The sequence below is a fragment of the Lacerta agilis genome, chromosome Z (genome assembly GCF_009819535.1).
Source record: "Lacerta agilis isolate rLacAgi1 chromosome Z, rLacAgi1.pri, whole genome shotgun sequence".
In the NCBI taxonomy this organism is placed as follows: Eukaryota; Metazoa; Chordata; class Lepidosauria; order Squamata; family Lacertidae; genus Lacerta; species Lacerta agilis.
The window spans coordinates 36,143,815-36,166,104 of NC_046331.1; the positions used below are offsets into that span (position 1 = coordinate 36,143,815).

The window sequence follows — 22,290 nt, forward strand, 5'->3', positions numbered from 1 at the left end:
AATATTTGAGGAAACAGTACTTTAAGAAATGTTCATATTGAGATAACAAGATTTAAATATCTTTTTTGAGAAAAAAAGGTTGTGATAAAATACATGTGTAAAGTACCGGTACTTATTTAAGCACATTTTTATGATAAAAAAACAGATTGATGCAAAAGTAGAATGGACCTGGCATATGAATGGAAACATGATCAATCCACCTTTGTTCATCAGCAATGTGAAAGTCCTCTCTAACCAGATCTGCTCAGGCAGAGAAGTCTGCCTTCCTGTTTCGTTAAAAAACCCACAGTATCATTGCCTGCCTTACACTCAGAGCTATTGTGCTCCCTGTGGAGAGAGGTTGAGAAGTGCAATCATGTTCACGTAACACACCCGAGGCTCTCTGCAACACATCAGAACAACAGCCTTCTGAGTTGTACTAATCCCAGAAGATCAAGGGAGATTTCTGAACTGAGACGAACTACTACCCTACAGAAGGCTGGCTTTGGCATGGAGATTTCGTTGTCTGCAAACTCTTTTATCATTCACTGGATGAATCTGCTGTAGGGCGACATGTAAGCAGATCCCAAACTGAAATGATATTGCCAGTGTGGTCATGAGAAAAGCAGGTTAGATGTGGCTAGCGGGTGGGGAGAATCCAAGAGTTATGGATGCACGGAGCATCAGGGTTCAGCATTGTCGAGTTGCTGCTAAGGTCCGCACCCATGCAGGCTACCCCTCTGGTCTGTCAACCCTTGGAGCCCCCTGGCTCTGCCTCCTCTCCTCTTCATTGCTGCTACCTACTCACCTGCCTTTTCTGAGCAGGCAGTCTGTTAGGAGATGCAGAAGCATCTCATCTACCTATCTTCTGCTCTCCCTTAGGACAGTTTGGCAGACTGGCAAGTGAAGGAAGGGGCCATGGTTGCAATGCCAGAGAGAAAGTGGGCCTGTTGAGAATATATTGGTCAAAACATGGAGCTGGCATTTAACTGAGCAGTTCTGGGGAAATCACTTTGTGTTGGACAATATTCAGACATCTGTTAGGGCTCAATGAAGGGGGAGGACCCCTAGGTCAGGGAATGGGAGCCTCATGCCCACAGCCCTCCAGGCTTCTCTTCCCCAGGCCACACACCCTCCCTAGCCACACCCTCCATGTGTTTTTGTTTTGTTTTCCCTGCATAGAATTCTGATAACACTTCTTGCTTCCCTAGATGGAGGATTGAGGTGTGTGTGTGTGTGTCTGATTTCATGGACTGAATGGACACAGGAATGGTAGAAGGCAGCAGCTGGGGGACCCTCAAGAGAAGATGGCTCTGAGCCTGGAGAGTGGTGCTGGGGTCAGAGGGAGAAGACTGGGAAGAGGAGGTGTCGGAAGCTGAAGGGGTAACAGGGCTTAGTGAGCTGGGAGAGGCTGTGGCAGTCCAGAATCAGAGGGAGAAGCAGAGGCTGGAGAAGAAGTGGGTGAAGAGGCAGAGATTATCCAGGCTGGTGAAGAAGCCAAGGTGTCTCTCCCTCCTGCTGTGGTGAGCTCCCCTCTCACCCGGGTCTCCTAGAACCAGAAGAAGTATGAAGAGGGAAGAGCAGAGACAGGCACATTGGCAAAATCTCAGATTGCTGGGGAGGACACGGGGAAGGAGGATACCTGGGCAGCTGTGGGAAGGTGGGGATCTTCAGCTACTGCAACTGCCTCATAGGGGTAAAACCTACAGAGAAGAGTTGCTGGGCTCCATTGTCAGATACAGATCTACAGATCTTGCTAAAGCATAAATGTCCCCCAATCCTTACAAATTTCTTTTCTGGCCCCTGTGAGAACAGGATGCTGAAGTACATGGGACATTTGTCCCATCCAGCAGGCATTCATATTCATTCATATATATATATATATATGATATTTACCTGCAGCCCAAAGTGATAACCACTCCGAGAAACACTTTACCATGTAATTCTACTTAACGTATAATCCGCAAATAACACATCAGATGCTGCTGACCAAACTGCATATTACCTGCCTCAGCACTAAAACGACTAAGGCTATTTCACACATATTTATGTCCCGCTGAAGAAAGTGGGGCTTACTTTGGAGTAAACAACATGTGTAACATAACACCGCTAAGTCTACTTTCTCCTCCTGGCAGCTGAGATGATTGAACGACCGCCAACCCAGATGAGGGTTTGCTGTTGTGCTCACAGAAGCAGGGATGGCTCCAATTTGAGTGCAGAGGAATGGCTTTTCACACCGGGCAAGAACATTTTCATCATGAAGTCTCCAGGTGTTTTACAAAATCCTTGCTGGGTGAGACTGAGCTTGTATCATTCATCCACATTTTACCGTGGGTAAAATGTCAGGCTCCTTGAGGTTAACTACATGGTCAAACATCACTCAGCAAGTCAACCGCAGAGCCAGAACAGAACAGGGTGGTCCTGGCTTCCACTCCATTTCTTTAATTGCTCAAGAGCTTTTATATTCCGGAAGCTCTCCCTCTTGGTTAACCTAAGCCTACCTCTCTTATAATTTGAAACGTTCACTTCTTGTCCTGTTTTTAGTCAATAAGGCAAAATGCTTGCTCTCTTTTTCTGTCTAAGATCCCTTTAAACCTGCTAAGGTCACCTCTACATAAGGATGTCAGAGAATTCCCATGAAAACAGAAACAGGAGCAATGTTCACTTGTTTGTCCGATGGCCATAACATAAACCATTCCATTGAATACAATTGGCATTTGCTACTATTCATGCTTTCACTCTCTAAGCAATATGTAATTGATTAACCCTCCCACCCCCCAATATTTGCTTTCCATTATTCCACCCCATTCATTACAATGCAATGACAAGATAACACACATAATTAATGTGCATATGGACATAACATCCATATTGTCATACTGGATGTTGGGAGGAATAATGTAGTTTTTGGTGGAAGGTGGCAGACAATGGAAACAGTTTTGTATACAACAAATACAAATATCTCTACATTATAGATGTTACTTGGTTTAACTGTCATGGACCCTTATGCAGGATGGTGAAATTCCCAATAATTCCTTGGGAAAGGAGTAGCCATGACAGCTATACTAATTTTTTCAGGTTCCCCAAATTTGCAGCTGTCCTAAAGAAAACTTGAGTGAACGCTTGAAATGATGGAAGTCACATAATTGATAATGGTCAATAGGTGACAGACAAAGAGATACATCATGCCCATGTTTTGGACATTCACCACAGTACTGTATATCCCAAAGTGATATTTCTTACTTTCTTTGCACATTTATGTACCTGCATGCACATCTATGGAGCTTTGCCAGTATAGATGATAGAAATTGGGCCCTGCTTGGCTTTGCTGTCCATTCAATCATATGGTTAAGGAAAACTACAACATATGCACAAAAGTTCAATGGCAACTTACCCCATAGACCAGCTCACCCACCATGCCATTCCACATTTTAGTGTCAGGATCCCTTGCTCCGTATTTCCCATCAGGAACAATGGACAGTTCATATTTTATCCCAACGTGCTTTGCTATTTCATATGCAAGATCAACACAATAGCCTTCATATTTTTCATTTCCTCCCTTTTGGTCAGGAGATTGCTTGCGCATCACGTAGGGTGCTTCCTGTGAAATGACAGGGGGTGAAAACAAAAACCAAAGTCCTTCCCCCCCCCCCAGTTTTAATATACATCTTCTATTATTAATGTTCCTGGAGTCTGCAGGGTGTGTGTGCAGCAGAGATGGGCAAATCTGCAAATTTTGTTTTCTCTCAGTTTCTCATTTTTCAATCTTAAGTTCAGTTCCCCATATTCCTACACCAGTTTGCAAATTCCAGCTTTTATAGTCCTCAGGAAATTAGGGTGAATTTCTTCTAAGTGCATACACATTCGTATGCAATTTTATCTAAAACACATGTTATTTTACTTTTTCAGAATGTATTTTTTGTGCATTGTTTCCACTAATTTATGCATCTCAATGCATGCTTTACCAAGCATACAGTTGTGTACACATTACTTGGCTGAAGAACTCCATTGTTCTCCAAATGCAAATAGGGTAGATCTGCCTTCTCTCCCTAGTTTGCAGATGTCCATCTTCATCTGCAGCACTATCTCAGAAATGCTGGAAGTAAGCCGAGATGGAAGAACATAATGGGCCATGTTTGGATAATCTATTAGCTTTAACCTTGAAGAAAACCCCTTGCACACTCATCTCCCTATAAGCAGCCATTGTTGGCCCCCGTCTATCTCTAGAAACAGTGGAGTGTGCCCCCGGGGGTGAAATCAAACTGTTGTGTTTGCAGCACCAAAGTGACCTCCTTGGGGTGCAAGCCTGGGTAGAATGTATGGAGGACCTTGGTTGCCCAGATGACAAGACCCGCCTCTTGGCCTTGCTGATGTTGTCCAAAAGAAAGCACAGCAGTACATTTGGCACCAGCTTGGCCACAGGAGTTGCTGGAAGGAGGCATACAATGCACCACCCAACTGTCTTAGAGACTCCACTCTGGATTTGTGTAGGGTTTACTCCTTAGAGGGGGTGGGAAAGACTCTTCCAATGCAGAGCTATGGGTCTTTTTGGCACCTCCCATACAGTAGGCAATGGTAAAGTGTTTGGGGCTTCTTGAGGTTAGAAAGGAGATACGGTAACTAAAGGAGAAGCACGACTGGTTTATACACTTTTGGAGAGAACGATCCTTTTCTAAGACTTCTATTTGCTAGTTACAAACTGGCTGCTCTGGAACTTACAAGGATGGTTGTGACCACGATGGTCCTGTTCTCAACAGAGGAAGTGTCGTTGGAGACTGTGGGGTCTACTGCTGGCACAAACCTCTCATATTCATTCCAGTAACCGGCCTGTAATTGAAGAGAACACAGCCAAATTAGCACGTTGCATTTCAACTGTGTTAATATTTCACCAGCCACTCCATGCAATCCACTGGGCTGCTGTGGGGATAATGACAACCCTGCTGATTGGCACTCCTGGTGCTTTACATAAATTAGCACAAGACACACATGCAAAAAAAACCACAAAACATTCAAAGGGGTTTTTTGTTAAAGGTACAGTATTTTTTTTAGGAGTGCTTTCCCTTTCTTTTTGATATGTCTTGCAATAAGGGTTTTGCAATCAAGAGAACATTTGCAGATATCCATTCTTAATGTTATTAATATGTATTTCCTCCTTTCATTCAATAGCTCATCTATAGATTGGTGTGTGTGTGTGTGTGTGTGTGTGTGTGTGTGTGTGTTGTAGGATATGTACTCCAATCCACTGCTTGATGTAGGGAATCTTGCAACACATGGCTATAACAGCCTCTGCTTGAAGAGCTGCAGTGAGGCAGAGCCCGCCAGCCTTCTAGCTAATTGGTCCCATTGATGAACCACTCTTACCTTGAAGGCATAACTCCTAACAATCAACCAAAACCTCCCTTCCTGTAACTTAAGCTTTTTAGATCTAGGGCTTATCTACAGTTTTCTTTTTGCCCTGCTCTTTCCAGGCACAGGTCCATGCTTTAAAGCTCCATGTCTGAGTGCTCTTCTTCTTTCTTTGCCCTGGAGATTTCCCCATGAAAACCCACTCTTTAAAGCTCAGTTGGAGCAAACAACAAGTGAAACATGTGGCAATTTGGTTTTTTTGGGGGGCGGGATTGCTGTTTGCTCTGAAGTGGAGAAAAAGCAAGTGTGGATAAGCCCTTAGTCTGCTGCCCTGCCCCCCCCCCCCGCCAAACATTTTTAATAACCCTTGCGCTGGAAATCACAGGAGGGGAGAGTGTTGTTGTGTTCAGGTCTTGCTTGTGGGTTTCCCATGGGCATTTTGTTGGCCACTGTGATGGGTCCTGATCCAGCAGGGTCCTGATCCATACCAGACCAGTATTGAGTGGCACATGGCTTTCATCACCTGTTCACCTTAAAAGGACTGCAGAGATCTACAGGTGGGGCTTTAATCTCATTTATTTCTATTTCACAAATTTATAAACTGCTTTCCAGCCTAGGCCATCAAAGCGTTGTAGAACAAGATTAAAATAAGATAAAATACAAAACCAAACACATTACTGAATGCAGTTAAAACCATTCCTACAAACCACAAAAGCAATGAATCAATTGATTATTTCATAAATAACAGGGTCACACTTCATGGAAAGCCTTCTCAAACGAAAACAGCTTCAGTTAGGCACCTAAGCACCACAACACTGGGTACCTGTCTAAATTCAGCTAGCAACTGATTCCAGGTGGCTAGAGATTCAGCCCTAAAATCCTGGAATCTTAGTATAAAGTAAGTGCACCTGAAGGGTATGTGGTACTCTCAGCCATGTCCCTTCTGAGGAGGCCAGACACCAAGGAAAGGTGAGGTAACTGATCCCACAGCGTTGTCAGAGGCAGTATAGCCCTGAATGTCAGTTGATGGGAATCACAGAACCATAGTAATGTAGAGTTGGAAGGGGGTTCCCAAGGGTCATCTAGTCCAACCCCCCTCCAATGCAACCATAAGTGCGGAGAGCACTGCTGCTCTCAGATCCTACTTTGGGGCTTCCTAGAGACACCTGAGGCTTTTCTTATTTTCTTATACACTATTTATTGCTTTTAATGGTTTTATGCATACTGTATAGGCGTGCTCTGGTCCATGGGGTCACGAAGAGTCGGACACGACTGAACGACTGAACAACAACAACAACAAATTATAGATTGTTGTGAGATTTGTAAATTTATAAAGGAAAACTGGTATATGGTGTTTTTAAAAATAATTAATAAAATAAAAAGGAAGCCCCCCACAAGTCTGAAGTCTGCTTGTCCCAAATGGCTCTATTAAAATATTTCTGTTTTTCAGCTGACCCTTTCTTCTATTTTAAACTCATGGTAGAAGCAGGGCTGAACTGGGAGAGTAAATACACATTCGCCCATGTGTGGCTTACCTTCCGTGGTCCTCCAGGTCTCATTTCATAAACGTCAATTGTATAATTAGTTCTACGTCCGTAGGTATCAAATTGGACATTTCCTGTCATTCCTTGCACTTGGACCTTAGCAATGATAAATCACAACATACTGTCATTGAGAGGAATAAGATGCCCACAGATCTGAAATATTTTTCAATCTACTGGACATGCTTTCACTCCAGCACCCAATCTTCCGAAGAGGAATTTATTGCTTCTGGGGTGGTACAACCACAACACATTTCCCCTTTCAATGGTCACAGTTCCCTGGGAACTTAACCCCCCCCCACCAATTCCGTATAGACTCACATAAACAACGTTTGCTCTGTGAATAGTAAACGATAATAACTCCGCCTCTCTTGCAGACTTGTCTACTTGGAACTGCCACCCAGAGCACCTACATTAGGGGGAAGTGATGTGTTGGCTTCCATATATTGTTGGAATTCAACTCATACGAACCCTAGATGGCATGGCTAATGGTCAGGGATGATGAGAGTTGTAGTCCTGCAACATGTGGAAGACTCCACATTGGCTACCCCTGACTTAAGCAATGCTGACATAGGATGTTGCCTTCTGCTGAATCCGACCAATTGGTCCATCTTGCTCATTATTCTCTACAGCAACCAATGGGCAGTGGTTCTCATTTGCCGGGGAAACATGAGTGCGAGAGTACAGTTGTCCTAATGTTCTGCTTGTAGGTTTCACATAGGCACCTGGTCAGCTGTTGTGAGGACATTTTGAGCACAAAGTAGGTGCTTCTAGCTCTGACCCTTTCCTACAACACAGGTACAACCTCCCTTGCTTCTTTCAACTCCCTGGTTCTCATGCTCATTTGGCACAACTCCCTAGTTCTCATGCTCATTTGCAGCTAAGCTAAGCCTAAGTACATGCAACTGAAATAATCTTCCCCCAATCTATTCCTTCTTCCTTTATTCCATTGTTTCCCCCACGGTGAATTTTAGATTGTATGTTCTTCGGGGCAGGGACCTGTCCTTCTTGTATTTAAATAAATACATCATACATACAAAATGTCAACAAAGATGGTAGTGTAGATTTTCAAGGGAAATGTGTTCAACGCAGGCTGAATCATAGGAGCCAGCTCCTAGGGGCGGAGGTCCCTTCATGTGCCCCCCTAAAATATTTGAGGGGACTGGGGGTGCCAAAGTTGATGGGTATTGCCATTAAAGTGGTTTCTGTGCACCACGTCATGTGATTGATTATGCGGGGTGGGGCACACTTGGGCCCCCTCAATATTTTATTCAAGTTGGCACCCCTGGTCTGAAGGCAGACAACCTGTTTACATGACATTGTAAGGTATCAGGTAAAATAAAGGCAATACAAAAATTTTGCATGCCAAAGCCAGGCTGTGTACTTTACAGTTGCATGCACAGTCAAACACATTTCCTGGATCCCTTAAAGATACCGTAACCTATATAGCCCAAATACATTAGGATTTAAGTTGGTGTCGTCATTGCTTTTGTCCTTACCATTTTCAGTGCTCTTTCTATATCAATCCCTTGGCTCCAAGGCACAGCAGGGTTTGCTAGGCAATCTCCAGCACTACCTCTCCGGGAGACATCAACACGCTGCCTTCGGAGATACCGGAAAGCTTCTGCTATAACTAGTATGGCATCGTGGGTCAGTGCAGATGTGTACTGAAGAAGATGCAAAGGAGACAGTTTGACAAACTGCATTTTGGTAACAGCTTCAAACCCAGTTTTGCTCCCTGTGTTTGTTTGTTTTTCATCCTGGACTAGTCACTCTAACTAGCCCACATCCCTGGAGATGTCAAACTTCATTTTGTAATTACATAATTGTTGACACAGGAGGAAGAAGGGGTTTACATTTTCCTTCAAATTCATGCTGGTCATTGACTGTGACAATAAATATTTGCTTTCCTTTACATTCACATTTACCTTTATATTGTCTTTCGATGACGAACAATACTCATGGAGGCTTAACAAGAGACTAGTCCACAACAAAATAAAACCAACAACAGCAACAATAAAGTGTCATCTGCGTATGTAGATCTGCTGGGTCATCTTATTCAATATTAACTATGCTGATCTCAAGGAGATGTCTTCCTTCTGTAGCCCCTATTTAGGAGACCCAAATGATTCCTTCCTCTCTGTCATTCTTCATCAACTCCTCCCAAAATTATTTTTGGTGCTTTTGGAAGTTGTGTCTACTAGCACTTTCCCTCCCCTTCCTTCTATAGTGTTTATTTATTTTACCACATCTTTCACCTTTCAATATGCAGTGGTTTTTGTGAGGTATTACCATCTGTTGCAATTTTATAGGGAGCTGCCTTATTCTCATCCATCTAGCTCAGCATCCATCTACATCAGGGCATCCAACCTGCTGCCCTCCAGCTGTTTTGGACTCCAACTCCCACGGTCCAGCCAGCATGTCCAATGGTTAGGAGTGATGGGAGGTGTTGCCCACAACTTCTGGAGGGCACCATGTTGTATCTATGCCAGCCTCCCCCAACCTTCTGCCTTCCAGATATTTTGGGCAGGAAGTCTCAGCAGCTCCAGAGCAAGAGAGTGCGCAGGTGAGCACGAGAGAGAAGTTAACATGACTTCTGGTATCTGCCGTAGAGCAGCTACCAGAAGGATCAGCACAGATTGGAGGATCCAGTTCGTGTGACATACCTGGACAGAAGGCAAAGAGCCCACTCACCTGGCTATGGACCTAGGCTGCATGCCTGGCTGCTTTGCCCCTGCTCTTGCTCAGGGGTAGAGCACTTGTTTTGCATGCAGAAGGTCCCACATTCAATCCCCAGCATCTCTAGATGGGGCTGGGAATGGCCCATTAGTGAAATGCTGGAGAGCTGCTGCTAGTCAGCATAGACCAGGGGTCCCCAAACTAAGGCTCGGGGGCCCAATTGCCTTCTAAATGCGCCCCACGGACAGTTCAGGAATCAGCGTGTTTTTACATGAGTAGAATGTGTCCTTTTATTTAAAATGCACCTCTGGGTTATTTGTGGGGCCTGCCTGGTGTTTTTACATGAGTAGAATGTGTGCTTTTATTTAAAATGCATCTCTGGGTTATTTGTGGGGCATATGAATTCGTTCATTTCCCCCCCCCCAAATATAGTCCAGCCCCCACACAAGGTCTGAGGGACAATGGACCGGCCCATGGCTGAAAAAGTTTGCTGACTCCTGGCATAGACAATACTAGCCTAGTTGGACCAATGGTCTGACTTGGTATAAGCAGTGCTTCCCCCCCCCCTAAAAAAATGTTTAGGGGTACTCTCATTTTGACTCAAGGAAATCACAATTTTATAGTTCAAATTGGAAAAAAATAAATATAGTAAATGGACAAAAGTACAAAGATTCACAAAATGTTTAGGGGTGTGCGCCCCCCCCCCACCCAGAAAAAAGCACTGGGTGTACGGTAGCTCCTTATACTCTTATGCCTGTTTCCTGGGTCATAGATTTGTTTTAAAACCCTCTCAGAATAGGAGGATGTTGCATAGTTGTTGTGGTGTACACTGTAGAGGCACTATCTCAAATTTTTAACTTGATGTGTGGCACAGATTCACCAAGAAAAGTTGGTAACCACTCACGTAAAACAAAATTCAAGGCCTCATTAGGTGCAGGGTCTATTCATGACATTTTCCTGCCTATAAGCCAAAGAGATGTTATATATTCTATATAACATCTCTTTCTGTCCTCTTTTTGCTTGAAGGTTTTCTTCTTTTTCTTTGTTAAACAATGAGCTAGCCAATATAGGCTGTCTGGTGTTAAAAGCACAGCAACCATGAATTACATCTCTCTGGACCGCATTTTCTATTAACTCAAATATGTAGCCAGCAATAAATCTGTTTATTTTTTTTTCCTTAGGAAAACAACGAAAACACACCACTTTCACTGCTTTCTCATACGGTTCAGAATTACCGTTCTTATTGAGGTTATAAATCTGATAAGCATTCGTCTTCACAGGAAGGGTAAGATCTCTAAATGATTATTATTATTTTTTGCCAGTGAATTGAATTTATTTCAGAGAAAGACTTAAAAAGGAAAAGAAAACCCAACTCTTCAAAACGAGAGACTTGCCTATATCCCGAATATATTGCTTTCTGTGGTCGGCATTCCATTTCTTTGTAGCTGAATATTCAGAGTTGACAAAATTAGCTGGAGACTCCCCGTGTGATTTAGAACCCTGATTATGCAGGATTCTAAATTGTGCAGAGAACCTCTGTGGCTACCACAGAAGCTTCTCAACAGCTGGGGAAGAGCCACTGGGCTAGCTTCCCAGCTGGTGGGTTGCTGTTGCTTCCTGGCAGGGGCAGAAGCGAGGCAGGGGAGGGTGGCATGGTGCAAAGTCACTGCACCAGTCTCCTGACTGCTTCAGCCCTCTCCCTCCCAGTAAGTAACAGTGACTCACTGACCCACCTGGAAAGTGGATTCTCCCCAGGATGTCTCTCCACTTCAGAAACATGCTTTCTGACTTATGAGTGCTGAAAAAAAATGGGGATGTTGATGCACTTGGGGGGGGGGGAGAGAGAGAGAGTCCAAATAGGGCTCATATAATATCCTTTTCAAAGAAGAAGAAGAAGAAGAGTTTTGATTTGATATCCCGCTTTATCACTACCCGAAGGAGTCTCAAAGCGGCTAACATTCTCCTTTCCCTTCCTCCCCCACAACAAACACTCTGTGAGGTGAGTGGGGCTGAGAGACTTCAGAGAAGTGTGACTGGCCCAAGGTCACCCAGCAGCTGCATGTGGAGGAGCAGAGACATGAACCCGGTTCACCAGATTACGAGTCCACTGCTCTTAACCACTACACCACACTGGCTCTCTTCAAGCGATGCCAGTGGCTGCCACCAGACCTTGTGACAGCAAATCCATTAATTAATTAACGGGGGCACCATCTCAAAGCCTGGTAAGCAAGGCACTGGGCTTTGAGAAGGAGGCATGAGGATCTGGCAGGGTGCTATGGACCCCCTGTCTCTTCCCCAAAGCCAAGTTAGAGCTTTCCCAGTTTTGGGAAGGGGGTAGGAGGGCTCTAGGACCCAGCCACATCTCCTTCTCAAAGGTGGGCACCTTCTTACCTGCCTTTGGGAAGGTAGTCTGAGGACAGGAGGGAGTGCCAAAATTTGGCCTCACACAGGGTGCCATAGTACCAAGTCCCCCACAGGCTTAATGCTAATATCTAGAATGTAGGCATCTGAATGCTGTGTTTTTTGGCCTGCTCAGAATTTACTGACTCCGAGTCCAAGTGTTACAGTGGGGGGTTACTGATTGTGTAGATGCAGAAATGCTATTCACTTTTATCCAAAGACATGGCTTTGAAACCCATGAAACCCATGAAAGCTCAGGCATTACAGCAAGTTGTGCTTTAACTAACTAACTAACTAGCTAACTAACTAACTAACTAACTAACTACACTTTCCTTTGTAGCCAAGGGAATGAGAAGAGGAGGGAAGGGAAGACAAAGAGAGAAAGTGTACTTGAGCGTAGGCTCATTCCTGCTCCATAAAATTATGTTTTGAACCAGGAATGTTACATGTGGATGTGGGGAGAGACTGAGGCTTAATTTGTGCAACAAGTCACGTTTGGTTTGAACCATGATTTATTCAACAAACCATGAGTCATTTCACGGATGGATGAACCAGCCATGGCTTATATCCAGCTAGTCTTGCCTGACCAACGTCTATGGTGGGTGACCTAACAAACCATGATTAAACAAGGCTGTCGGATTCAGACACCATATCATAACATAGTTAAAACAGGTAATGGTTTGTGAGCCATCAACAACCCATGGTTTTGCTTTATGTTTGTTGGTGGACAATAAACAATAGTTAGTCTGCTGGGCTAGGTTTACACATTCAGAATAACCAGTTTGGCTAAACAAACCATGGCTTAGCATTATGTATGAACCAGAGAAGAGAGAGAAGCAGGAACACAGAAAGAAGGATGTATATGATTTTAATAACATGGCTGAAGCTAAGGTTGAAGGTGGGTTCTGAAAAAGTTGAAGACTACTGTGCTACAACATACAAACTCTGAGTTAAAGGCTAATATGAAAAGTAGTGGGTCGTAGCAAACCAAGTACTACTCAGAGTAGACCCATGGGAATTAATGGGCCTAAGTTAGCCATGTCTATTAACTTCAGTGGGTCTATTATGCATAGAACTATTATTCATTTCATTTGTATACCACCCTTCATTCATAGATCTCAGGGCATTTCACAGCATACAAAATACAAGATAAAAACACAAAAACATATAAAAAAACAATAACAAAAAACCCACAAATAACTAACCCTCTTTCCCCCAACCCATCCCATATTATAGGACACTGGGTGGCAACCCTATGGACACTGGGTGGCAACCTCTCAAAACATGAGCAGGTAAACATTCCTTTTATCTGCTATTTCACTTCTACTAAACTAAATGGTGGAATGATGTCATCAAAGCCACAGCCAAACCATACGTTTAAAGCACTTTAAATAGTGATGGCTTCCCTAAAAGGATCCGGGAGCTGCAGTTTCCTAAGGGTTTTGAGAGTTCTTAGTAGACCCCCCCTATTCCCTTCCTAAAGGTACTCTGGGAAGAAGAATTGCTAAACCACTCTGGGAACTTTAGCTCTAGGAGGGGAATAGGGGGTCTCCTAACAACTCTCAGCACCCTTAGCAAACTACAGCTCCCATAATTCTTTGGGGGAAGCCATGGCTGTATGTTGTTGTTCAGTCGTTCAGTCGTGTCCGACTCTTCGTGACCCCATGGACCAGAGCACGCCAGGCACGCCTATCCTTCACTGCCTCTCGCAGTTTGGCCAAACTCATGTTAGTAGCTTCAAGAACACTGTCCAACCATCTCATCCTCTGTCGTCCCCTTCTCCTTGTGCCCTCCATCTTTCCCAACACCAGGGTCTTTTCTAGGGATTCTTCTCTTCTCATGAGGTGGCCAAAGTACTGGAGCCTCAACTTCAGGATCTGTCCTTCTAGTGAGTACTCAGGGCTGATTTCTTTGAGAATGGATAGGTTTGATCTTCTTGCAGTCCACGGGACTCTCAAGAGTCTCCTCCAGCACCATAATTCAAAAGCATCAATTCTACGGCGATCAGCCTTCTTTATGGTCCAGCTCTCACTTCCGTACATTACTACTGGGAAAACCATAGCTTTAACTATACGGACTTTTGTCGGCAAGGTGATGTCTTTGCTTTTTAAGATGCTGTCTAGGTTTGTCATTGCTTTTCTCCCAAGAAGCAGGCGTCTTCTGATTTCGTGACTGCTGTCACCATCTGCAGTGATCATGGAACCCAAGAAAGTGAAATCTCTCACTGCCTCCATTTCTTCCCCTTCTATTTGCCAGGAGGTGATGGGACCAGTGGCCATGATCTTAGTTTTTTTGATGTTGAGCTTCAGACCATATTTTGCGCTCTCTTCTTTCACCCTCATTAAAAGGTTCTTCAATTCTTCCTCACTTTCTGCCATCAAGGTAGTATCATCAGCATATCTGAGGTTGTTGATATTTTTTCCGGCAATCTTAATTCCGGTTGGGGATTCATCCAGTCCAGCCTTTCGCATGATGTATTCTGCATATAAGTTAAATAAGCAGGGAGACAATATACAGCCTTGTCGTACTCCTTTCCCAATTTTGAACCAATCAGTTGTTCCATATCCAGTTCTAACTGTAGCTTCTTGTCCCACATAGAGATTTCTCAGGAGGCAAATGAGGTGATCCGGCACTCCCATTTCTTTAAGAACTTGCCATAGTTTGCTGTGGTCGACACAGTCAAATGCTTTTGCATAATCAATGAAGCAGAAGTAGATGTTTTTCTGGAACTCTCTGGCTTTCTCCATAATCCAGCGCATGTTTGCAATTTGGTCTCTGGTTCCTCTGCCCCTTCGAAATCCAGCTTGCACTTCTGGGAGTTCTCGGTCCACATACTGCTTAAGCCTGCCTTGTAGAATTTTAAGCATAACCTTGCTAGCGTGTGAAATGAGTGCAATTGTGCGGTAGTTGGAGCATTCTTTGGCACTGCCCTTCTTTGGGATTGGGATGTAGACTGATCTTCTCCAATCCTCTGGCCACTGCTGAGTTTTCCAAACTTGCTGGCATATTGAGTGCAGCACCTTAACAGCATCCTCTTTTAAAATTTTAAATAGTTCAGCTGGAATATCATCACTTCCGCTGGCCTTGTTGTTAGCAAGGCTTTCTAAGGCCCATTTGACTTCACTCTCCAGGATGTCTGGCTCAAGGTCAGCAACCACATTTCCTGGGGTGTATGAGACCTCCATATCTTTCTGGTATAATTCCTCTGTGTATTCTTGCCACCTCTTCTTGATGTCTTCTGCTTCTGTTAGGTCCTTTCCACTTTTGTCCTTAATTGTGGTAATCTTTGTACGAAATGTTCCTTTCATATCTCCAATTTTCTTGAATAAATCTCTGGTTTTTCCCATTCTGTTGTTTTCCTCTATTTCTTTGCATTGCTCGTTTAGAAAGGCCCTCTTGTCTCTCCTTGCTATTCTTTGGAAATCTGCATTCAATTTCCTGTATCTTTCACGATCTCCTTCGCATTTTGCATGGCTGTATAAAATGCTTTAAATGTATGGTGTGAATGTGGCCCAAGTTGAGGAGACACTTGTAACCCATTTCCCTAGCACTCTAGATCAGGGGTCAGCAAACATTTTCAGCAGGGGGCTGGTCCACTGTCCCTCAGACCTTGTTGGGGGCCGGACTATATTTTGAAAAAAAAAAAAAATGAACAAATTCCTATGCCCCACAAATAACCCAGAGATGCATTTTAAATAAAAGGACACATTCTATTCATGTAAAAACACACTGATTCCCGGACCGTATGTCGGCCGAATTTAGAAGGAGATTGGGCTGGATCCGGCCCCCAGACCTTAGTTTGTCTACCCATGCTCTAGATAGTTGGTAGCCCAAATATATCTGGGAGGAGCCAATCTTTCATAAACTTAACTAACTAACTAACAACTAACTAACTAACTAACCAACGCTTCTTCTGATTCATATGTTTGTTTTTTGTTAGAGCTTTTTTTTTAAAAAAAGTTATAAACTAGCAAATATCACAGAACATCGCCACTGTACAACTGAGCATTAGAGTCGACTTTTGCTCTTAAATAGACAAGAAAAGGGTTTTGTAAGAGCTGTCCAATCTATTACTACATAAAGCTCACACAGTGGTATTTTCTCCCTCGGGCCAGGCCTGCTTTAATGATCAGAAGCCCAAATGCAGCCTCCTTGGAATCATGCCAAGAGACAAATCAAATTTTCTATTTTATTTGTATTCTACTAACAAATGCATGAGCATGAAAAGGAAAGCCAGTGAGGGAAGAAGGAAAGAGTAGATGAAATACTGAATAAATCAACACACCAGGGCATTAGTCTCTAGCCAATTACATTTCTTAGTCTCAGACACTGTACATTCATTTGTCAGGAAGGTTTTCTAAAAGGGAGTGGCTGTCTCTTTCACAAACACTGTACAAATTTAACAAATCAGGAGTAAATCTGTGCAAATATTAGATTCAGGTAGGTAGCCATGTTGGTCTGACACAGTCAAAATAAATTAAAAAATTAAAAAATTGTCCAGTAGTATCTTAGAGACCAACTAAGTTTGTTCTGGGTATAAGCTTTCGTGTGCATGCACACTTCTTCAGATGTGCAAATATTAGTTTAGTTCCTGAGTGATACCCAACAATAAGAGTATTTTTAAAAGCTAGAGGAGTACTTTCTTTGCCCCCGACCCCCAAATCAGTTATTTTTAGGCCTAAACTATAGTAAATTACACTACAGAGCTCTGATAAAGGACACACTGCAATGTGCTCTTTGCACTGGATTGGACAAGATAGCACTGTCCTGCCTCCAAGTAGGAATGGGTGAATATGTCAGTTTTGGTTTCTCTCAGTTTACCAGTCTTAAGTTCAGTACAGTCAAACCTTTGTTCCCAAACGCCTCCATTATTTTGGCTCCCAAATGCCAAAAACCCAGAGGTAAATGCTCCGGTTTTCAAATGTTTTTTGGAACATGAACGCCCGACGCGGCTTCCACTTGAGTGCAAGAAGCTCCTGCAACCAATCAGAAGCCATGCCTTGGTTGTTGAATGTTTTGGAAGTCGAACGGTCTTCCAGAACGGATTAAGTTCAACAACTGAGGTTTGACTATATCCACATTTCCATGCGTTTGAAAAAAGCTATTGTAAAAGTCTTTAGCATTTTGTGGAACTTCCTCTCACTACACACATTTTTGTATGACATTTTACCTAATATGTACACGGTCTGTCTGACACAGTGTTCAGTCAGCAGATATCAATTGCCATCAATCAACAGATATTGAGTTCCAAGAAGCTGCATCTCCAATACAGCTGTGAAAGGACTCCTACCTGAGATCTCAGACAGCAAAGTCAGTGGTACAAATTACTGGTGAGGGAAAGAAGAGGAATTACCACAATGGTTATATCCATAACTTTTCATTTCAGCCTTCAGAGTTCATGTGTTTTTAGTGTAGTAGCCTCCAACTTTTTCAGATCCAGGATCTACCTTGAAAAAGCTATAGACCCCATATTTCTTACCCATTCTGTCACTGCTCCACAACACTTACCTTTAGCGGAGAATTTTTTGCTTCAGGGAATTCTCTTTCATCAAGTCTCACCCAGCGCTGCATAAACTGCTGGACCATTGGATTGTCATTATTAATAATCTGAAATCCAGTTACATTGGCACCTCCTTGTACCACTCTTTCCAGTGAAATATCTGTAAAACCCTAGAAAGACAACAGAAACAGTTTTTTTGTTTTGACCTGGAATCCATCTTGCAGTCTCCATCCTAAAGCGGCACATGGCAGGAACAGCTTAACCACTTTATCCTGCTGGATGTATAAACTGTTGCTGACTTTCAAGTTGGAAGAGAGAGAATTAGAAATACGTTTATTTTTATTTTTTTTGGAATACAAAAAAATAACTGTTTTGAAATTCAGAAATGCAGTATAGATACATAAAAACATAAGAAGAGCCTGTTGGACCAAGCCAATGACCTATCTAGCCCAACATCCTCTTCTCATAGTATCCAACCAGATGTCTGTTGGAAGCCTGCAAGCAGGACCTGAGCACAGGAGCACCCTGTCCACCTGCGATTTCCAGCAGCTGGTGTTCAGAGGCATATTGCCTGTGACAGAGAAATAGAACATAGACATTGTAGCTAGCAGAAGGACCTACAATTGAAAACAGATGATCCTAAGTGGGGTGCAATTATTTGTCTAAGCCTTATAAATAAGCATCACCTTATTTAAGGGACTGTTGTCTAAAAATTCTGTATAGGTGGCACCACAGTGCAGTTTTCTCATATGACATCAAATATCCTCAAGACTGCTGGTGTGGTTGCAGTGGCAGGGGGACATTTTTCCACTTATGGTAGGAATGCCCTCTGGCATCCAAATTTTAGATTGACATATTTGAAGAATTATCAATTTTTATTTTTATTTTAAATGTCCCCTCCAAGGCTCCCTGCAACTCGCCCTTTTGAACTTGTGGAATGATCAAACCACACCTTCCCAAACTATGGAACTTCTTCTCAACATGGATGCTGGCTGCAAGACAAACCTCTTTGGCCCAGAAATGGAAGACACTACAGAACTTAAACCTCTTGTCGTAGTATAAGGCTATGTGGACTCTGGCTATTGTAGAGAACCTTTCTACGCTGTTTGGTGGGATTTCATTTCTTATGTGTCAAATTCAAATATACAAAACTCTCTTCCCCCCACCAAATCAAAACTTTTTGCTTTCATTATGTGCTTTGTTGTTTTTATTTTTTCTACATTATATGCTCTCTATTTATTAGGAAAATCCTACCTTTTTACCTCTCCTATGTTTTATAACCTTGGTTATGCTCTTTCCTGTTTATATATATTTTATTTTACATTAACCAGGCACTTTTTGTGAATGGTGAGTGGGAAGAATTTAATTGATCCACATTCAGTAATCCCACATATACACTTAAGAACACGCATTGCTGTATTTAGCCAGCTTCTACAGTCCAGCATCTTTTGTAAGGGTCTCAGCAAACAGTGTGTGCTTGCAGGCTGGCCCTACCAAGGCTGCGGCTATGGGAGGAGCAAGACCCTTTTGGGGTATTGATGCTGCGAACACCTCCATTGCAGGCTCAGGTTGCATATACATGTGAAAATAAACCATGTATCACAAAGACACCACAGTCTGTTGTGCCTCATTCCCCAAGGAAACACGAACCCTGGGTAGACGCCTGGAACCCCTGGAATCTCGCACCGCTTGGAGATTGGGGTGGTGTGCAACACATGGGAAGTGGAGAGAAGACTTTCAAAACTCTCTCTCTCTCTCTCTCTGTCTGTCTCTCATGCCATAAGAAGAAACCCTTGGGGGGAAAACCTGTTATAAAGTATATGTTAAAAATCAGGGCCAGCCCATTCATGAGGCAAAGTGAGGCAACCGCCTTGGGAGGCAGGATCCACAGGGGCAATAGATTTGGCCTTCAAGGAATGCATACACCACGACCACTGCTGCGGTAGCAGGAAAAACTGTAGCACACCTCAGCAGGGCTCCTCACATGCCACCTTCACAGCAGCTTGCTGGGTTCCCTCCCACCACCATTAAAGAGGAAATGGTGGGGGTTGCTTTCTGGGGTCTCCTGGGGCCTACACCTGTCCATGATTTAGGGGGGGGGCCCTTTCCCTCAAGCAACAGCCTTTGATTAACACTTCAACCATCAAAGGTTGATTTGACCCCCCCCCCCCGTTCCTGATGTAGAACTTTAATCCCTGCTTATTCCTGGTGTATATCTTCACTTTCCCCTTGCTCTCTGTGGTTCACATCTTCAGGTGCCAAAATGTCTTGGGCTGGCCCTCTTAAAAATAGACAGACGCAGGGCACGCCACATCTAGTTATTTAATATATGAAACAAGTTATATCTTACTCTCTCCACAATAAGCTTTAGATGTACTGCCTGGAATTGGACAAATGAATTATTAAGCAGCTTGACAACTTGGCAAGATAGAATTATGGATTAACTTTGAGTCTTCGTAACAACTGTAAAATAACCAAGCACAATTTTGTACTTCTTAGCAGTGAGGTTGAAGCATTATAAAGGAGATCTGGATTCTCAGTGGCATAATCTGAGATGAAATACAAATTATGAATTAGTTTCAGATTATTAGGGCAGGGAAGCTTCAGTAAAAAGCCAAGAGGCAGTCACTGAGTACAAATGATTACGACATCCCAGTTCCAGCATTGTTCCAAAGCCACACATCAAGGGCTGGGAAATACATTCTGGCCAGGATTCAAATAGGTGCTTTAGAAATGCCTTGAGCTTTGCACATGCTCAATGGAACCTTTTTGAAATGTCCCTTAAATACAAAAGAAATTTGCCAAGATTTCAGTCTTCACTGGCTGCCTATTCCCTTCTGGGCTCAATTTAAGAGAGGATAACAAGATCCTGGCTGGATCAGGCCAATAGCCCATCTAGTCCAGCATCCTGTGCTCATAGCAGCCAACCAGATGGCTGTATGAAACCTGCAAGGAGGACCAGAATGCAACAACCTCCTCTCCTGTGGTTTCCAGCAACTGGTATTCAGAAGCACACTTCTTCTGACTATGGAGTTTAGATATCATGGCCAGTAGCCACTGAGGGCCTTATCTGCCATGAATTTGTCCAGATATATATATATATATATATATATATATATATATTTATATATATATATATATGTCCTCCAAGTTGGAGACCATCACTGCCTCAGGCAAAAGAGTGAATTAACTACTGTATGTACTGTATGTATGTAAAGAAGTACAGTGGTGTCCCGCTAGACGAATGCCTCGCTAGACGAAAAACTCGCTAGACGAAGGCATTCGTCTAGCGGGAGGCTGCCCCGCAGGACAGAAAAGTCTATGGGGCTGCCTCGCAAGACGAAAATTTTTCGTCTTTTTTTTCGTCTAGCAAAAACCGCGGTTTGCATTGCCGCTTCGCTAGACAAAAAAACTGCTAGACGAAAAAATTCGTAGAACGAATTATTTTCGTCTAGCGGGGCACCACTGTACTTCAGTTCTCATAGTGGTTTGTCAACCCCTCTTCGCAGGGGACTCTGGAAATTGTAGCTGTGTGAGGGGAAAAGGGGCCTCCAAACAACTCTCAGCACCCCTAACAACCTACAGTTTCCAGGATTCTTTGGGGGGAAGCATGGCTCTTTAAAGGACGAGGCACTAGTAACCCACCTCTAGACTTATCCCAGTTTGTCAGTGTCTTTTGAACTGGACAGAGGGCTCCAGATACAGCCTGAATTGTTTGGGTTGTGTGTAAGGATTGCTTATTGTGATCTGGATAGGATGTATTCATCAGAAACAGCTCCCTGGATGGGGAAGGGCTGCTAAGCTAGCTTCCTGACTGGTGTACCACTCTTGCTTTTATTGGGAGCGAGACGGGAAAGAATGAGGTGGTTTGAAACATTAATCCTGGGAATATGGAACTAGCTGCACACAATTCATCAGATTCTAGTGACCACCCTTCAGTTTGCTTGGGCAATTAGGAATGGCATGACTTAAAGGTCAGTATGTTATTTCCCGCAGTCATGCTAAATCTCCTACATTGATAGATAAATAGATAGAGAGAGAGGGAGGGAGAGAGAGACAGAAGGTCTTACCAGATTAGCAAGCATGTAGTGATAACTTCTGGAATGTTTACTAAGGGTTGCAACCTGTATAAGGAATAAAGAAAGGGGGGAAAACACATTATTTAGCTGCAGGAAATTCCACATGAATAAAAAGGCAAACATAAGGTGATGTTGACTTTGAAGCACATGTGCAAGGATTTCTGTGGTGCCCCTGCTATTCACATTACCTTCCACTTAGGGAAGTGTTGCACAAAAACTCACAACAAAGGACTTCTCCCATGCAAATTCCATTTTTGAAATGAATGGAACCTTGTGCTGGAATGCATCTGATGATAGATTTCTACTTTGTGATCATGTGTGCCTATTCCCCAGGTCATGTTAGCCTTGCACAGATGATGAGAATGGTGAGGACTCCTTGACTGGTTACAGAACACGTTCATGTAAGCAACATATTAATCTCTGTCTAGTCTTGCATGGATCTCTGCTTGGAACTGTTGACTGCAAAAGAAACATGGAGTCTACAGATTTTTGGGGTGCTGGTGGTGGAAGGAACTCCTTAATGTGGATCCTGCATGGGATGCATCATAGGAACATACTGAATGAAAGCACTGGTCTACCCACCGCCATATTATCCACAATAACTAGCAGTGGCTCTCCAATGGTTCAGAAAGAGTTATCTCCTTGCCTTAACTAGAGATGATAGGATTGAACTTGTGACCTTCTGCATGCAGAGCAGATGCTCTACCACTGAACAATGGCCGCTCCCCAACTTTTGTCCAAATGACACTTCTCACTTTCCTTACCA

General features: G+C 43.3%; 1 protein-coding gene across 1 annotated transcript in view; it reads right to left on the reverse strand.

The window, feature by feature from the left end:
- GRIA3 (glutamate ionotropic receptor AMPA type subunit 3) overlaps positions 1 to 22,290 on the reverse strand; it is a 199,254-nt gene that overhangs the window by 72,278 nt on the left and 104,686 nt on the right. Inside the window, exons 5-10 of the mRNA XM_033138270.1 lie at positions 21,516 to 21,569; positions 17,454 to 17,615; positions 8,366 to 8,533; positions 6,861 to 6,965; positions 4,699 to 4,806; positions 3,374 to 3,580 (exon numbers count right to left, since the gene is read on the reverse strand). Coding sequence (XP_032994161.1) covers positions 3,374 to 3,580; positions 4,699 to 4,806; positions 6,861 to 6,965; positions 8,366 to 8,533; positions 17,454 to 17,615; positions 21,516 to 21,569 — 804 coding nt within the window. The remainder of the gene's footprint in view (positions 1 to 3,373; positions 3,581 to 4,698; positions 4,807 to 6,860; positions 6,966 to 8,365; positions 8,534 to 17,453; positions 17,616 to 21,515; positions 21,570 to 22,290) is intronic.